A 3,840-nucleotide genomic window follows, 5' to 3' on the forward strand; every position below is an offset into this window, starting at 1 on the left:
CATTCTATGAGGCTACCATCACCCTGATACCAAAACCAGACAAAGATATCACAAAAAAAGAAAATTACAGGCCAATATCACTGATGAAAATAGATGCGAAAATCCTCAACAAAATACTAGCAAACAGAATCCAACAACAGATTAAAAGGATCATACACCATGATCAAGTGGGATTTATTCCAGGGATGCAAGGATTCTTCCCTATATGCAAATCAATCAATGTGATACACCATATTAATAAATTAAAGAATAAAAACCATATGATCATCTCAATAGATGTAGAAAAAGCTTTCAACAAAATTCAATACCCATTTACGATAAAAACTCTCCAGAAAGTGGGCATAAAGGGAACCTACCTCAACATAATAAAGGCCATATATGACAAACCCACAGCAAACATCACTCATAATGGTGAAAAACTGAAAGCAATTCCTCTAACATCAGGAACAAGCCAAGGGTGTCCACTCTCGCCACTATTATTCAACATAGTTTTGGAAGTCCTAGCCATGGCAATCAGAGAAGAAAAAGAAATAAAAGGAATACAAATTGGAAAAGAAGTAAAACTGTCACTTTGCAGACGACATGATACTATCCAGAGAAAATCCTAAAGATGCAACCAGAAAACTACTAGAGCTAATCAAAGAATCTGGTAAAGTTGCAGAATACAAAATTAATACACAGAAATCTCTTCCATTCCTATACACTAACAACGAAAGGGCAGAAAGAGAAATTAAGGAAACAATCCCATTTACCACTGCAACAAAAAGAATAAAACACCTAGGAACAAACCTACCTAAGGAGGCAAGAGACCTGTCCTCAGAAAACTGTAGAACACTGATGAAAGAAATCAAAGATGACATAAACAGATGAAGAGATATACCATGTTCTTGGACTGGAAGACTCAATATTGTGAAAATGACTATACTACACAAAGCAATCGACAGATTCAATGCAATCCCTATCAAATACCAATGGCATTTTTCACAGAACTAGAACAAAATATTTTACAATTTGTATGGAAACACAAAAGACCCTGAATAGCCAAAGCAATCTTGAGAAAGAAAAATGGAGCTGGAGGAATCAGGCTCCCTCTCCCTCACTGTCAGATAACACCTCCTAACAACCAGAACTGTCTGGAGATGGGCAGTCTCCAGAGGTAGTGAATTACCTGTCACAGGAGGTGTTCAGGAAACTGTATATCCTGGATTGTAAAGCAGTGACTATTTTTCTGTTTTGGGTCACAGATCCCTGGAAGCATCTGATAATAGTGAACAGAATTCTTTTCCCCCCAAAACATACAAATATACAGTAACATAAATATCTGCAAATAATTTCAGGAAAGGGCCAAGTAAGAACTCTTAGCCAGAATCTCCTAATTAAACAAATATCTATTGATCAAGGCACAGGAGAAATTTAAGGCTGTATTTCCTTTAGGCATCCCTCAAAAGATTAATCCCCTATCCCAGTCAAAGGTGATTTTTCCCTTCTGTGAATTTCCTTATGGCATTTACTATATTCTGCCACAGTTACTTAAGTTTCTCTTATTTAAAAACCTCGAGGTATCTTGAGGGCATTGCATCCACCTTTTGTTCATTAATTCACTAAAGGTATATCAAACAAGACTCCTGTTTTCAAATAGCTTAAAGTCCAGAATCAAACATAGAATCTTAAATCTGAAAGGTACTTTGGGAACATAAAACCCATAGACAAATAACCACAAAACAAGACTATGGGACTGATATAAGGTAAAACAGTGCTAGAGAAAATGGTCGAGGGAGGGTCACAGGTAACATTAAAAGGCATCTCGTTATGGTGACTTCCTAAGCAAGCTTTCTATGAACAATTTTATAACATTTTATCGACCTGACAAGACAATGAGCTCTTTGGGTGTCTTATTTGTCTATACATGTTATCCTGCCCGTCTGCACCCAGTATAAAGCCTAAAGCAGAACAGATGTTTAATAAATATCTGCTGAATGGTCAACAGAGGTGGCATTCACAGAACCAGACCTTGAAGGATGAGAAGGATTCTGAGTTACAAAACAAAGGGAAAACTTTTCTTTCTGATGGGAAACTAAAGTGTTTTAATAAAGGACAACAAGTAAGAGTATATTTAAACACAGGACGGTATTTGTGTTATTTCCATTGGGGAAAAGAATTTAGAACTTTTGATATAACCCCACTAATTCAGTTGAATGTGTCTATTCATTCAATAATCACTTAATGATTTTCTTGTTGGAATAAATACTTTTGTAAGCATTCATTTAACAAAGGGTACAGGAGTGAGGAAGATGAAATATAAATAAAACCAAGTCTGGCCTTCAAGCAGCCAACAGGGTAGCTAATCGACAGATATACAGAAAATTAATAAGAACTTGCAAGAGTACATAAGTGTTCTAAAAACCTCACGGGGCACTGAGGAAGAAGGGATTGAGCAGACTGCAGGAAAGGGGGAGAAGCTTATGGAGTTGGTGTAACTGAAAACTGGAAGGATGAGTAAGGTTTCATTCCAGAAAAGGTATTCGTGACAACATTTGCATAGTTCATTATGTTCACAAAATTCTTTCACACGTCCTCTCCCACTTAAACTACCCATGCAGTCTCAGTTTTGTAACCCACATATTAGAACCCAGAAAAACATCAACCTCAGGGACAGAACGCAATATGAAGCAAGACTACCTGAAAACCAATGTCGTGAACGAACAGAAACATTTTAGGCAGCAAGACAACTTGGGGATGGGGGCGGATGCCTAGGAGACCAAGGGCAGCCGGGCCCGACATCTGATTAAGGAGAGGGGAACCAGGCTGGGAAGGTGGGGCCGCCTGACAAGGGTCAGGGGTCTGCTCCCCCGAGGGAAGGAGGGAGCCGAGGCGTTTAGCACCCGCTGGCCGCAACTCTGGCCCTCCATTTTGGGCCCTGCCGGCCAGGCCCAGAAGCCGGCGGTCGCGCGCAGCCTCCCGGCTCCGCCGGGATGCAGGGATGCTCGGCCCACCTGGTCCATCTTGGGTATCACCTTCTGCCGGCCCCCCATCTGGAAGCGCAGCAGGTTGTAGAACTCCTCGGGGTGCCCCAAGCACTTCACGAACTCCATGCTGGCGGCGGCGAACTGTCGGACCTCGGAGCTCACCTCGCGGATACCTCGGGCTGGCCCCTAGCCGCAACCAAAGAAGGATTAGGCGGAGGGCGGGGCGGGGCGGAGGCGGGCCCAGCGCGGCGAAGGCAAGCCCAGCTCGGCGGCGCCACGCCCACTTCCCCACCAACTTCAACGGACCTCAGTCTCTCGCGCCGCGGCCCGCGGGCTCGCGGGGTGGACTGGCGGGCACTGATTGGCCAGGGCCGCTCGCACCAGCAAGATGCCGGCCAATCGGCGGCGGGATGTGTCTGGCGTGAGGACCACATCCTAGAAGCTAATTGGAGGGAGACAAAGAGGCAGGCGAGCGGGATTGGTGCTCCTAATGGAGGCGGGCCGTTGCTTTCCTCTGCTTTCCCAGTGCGGGGCTGGAGGAGCGAACCCAGACTTTGAGAAGCCCCCAGAGGCGAAGCTCAGTGCGTGGGAGGCTCGCTCCCACCCGGCTTTCGCTGAGCCCTCCACGTGTTTGTCCTGCCAGCCAGGTTAGCTCTTCCGGGACGCGCTCGGCTCACAGCCGCGCCTCGAATGGGTGCAATCAGCCTGAGGCTTCCGAGCATGTAAATTTAGTCCCAAAAAAGGATCTGAAGCATTTCTACGGCCTATCAAAGGCTGATGTGGAAATTTTTATCTCGATCCTAGAGCTCTCACAAGCCCTGGAAAAATACGTGCTACCCCAACCCCCGAATCTATTATAACACCGCAATCAGTG

At 44.7% G+C, this 3,840-nt stretch overlaps 1 protein-coding gene across 1 annotated transcript in view; it reads right to left on the reverse strand.

The window, feature by feature from the left end:
• The window catches only part of FDFT1 (farnesyl-diphosphate farnesyltransferase 1), a 16,174-nt gene extending 12,900 nt beyond the window's left edge, over positions 1–3,274 (reverse strand). The window contains exon 1 of the mRNA XM_028494244.2: positions 2,994–3,274. Within this exon, the coding sequence (XP_028350045.1) occupies positions 2,994–3,092 (99 nt within the window). The 5' untranslated portion in view covers positions 3,093–3,274. The remainder of the gene's footprint in view (positions 1–2,993) is intronic.
• Between the last annotated feature and the right edge of the window lie 566 nt (positions 3,275–3,840).

The sequence above is a fragment of the Physeter macrocephalus genome, chromosome 9 (genome assembly GCF_002837175.3).
Source record: "Physeter macrocephalus isolate SW-GA chromosome 9, ASM283717v5, whole genome shotgun sequence".
NCBI lineage: Eukaryota > Metazoa > Chordata > Mammalia > Artiodactyla > Physeteridae > Physeter > Physeter macrocephalus.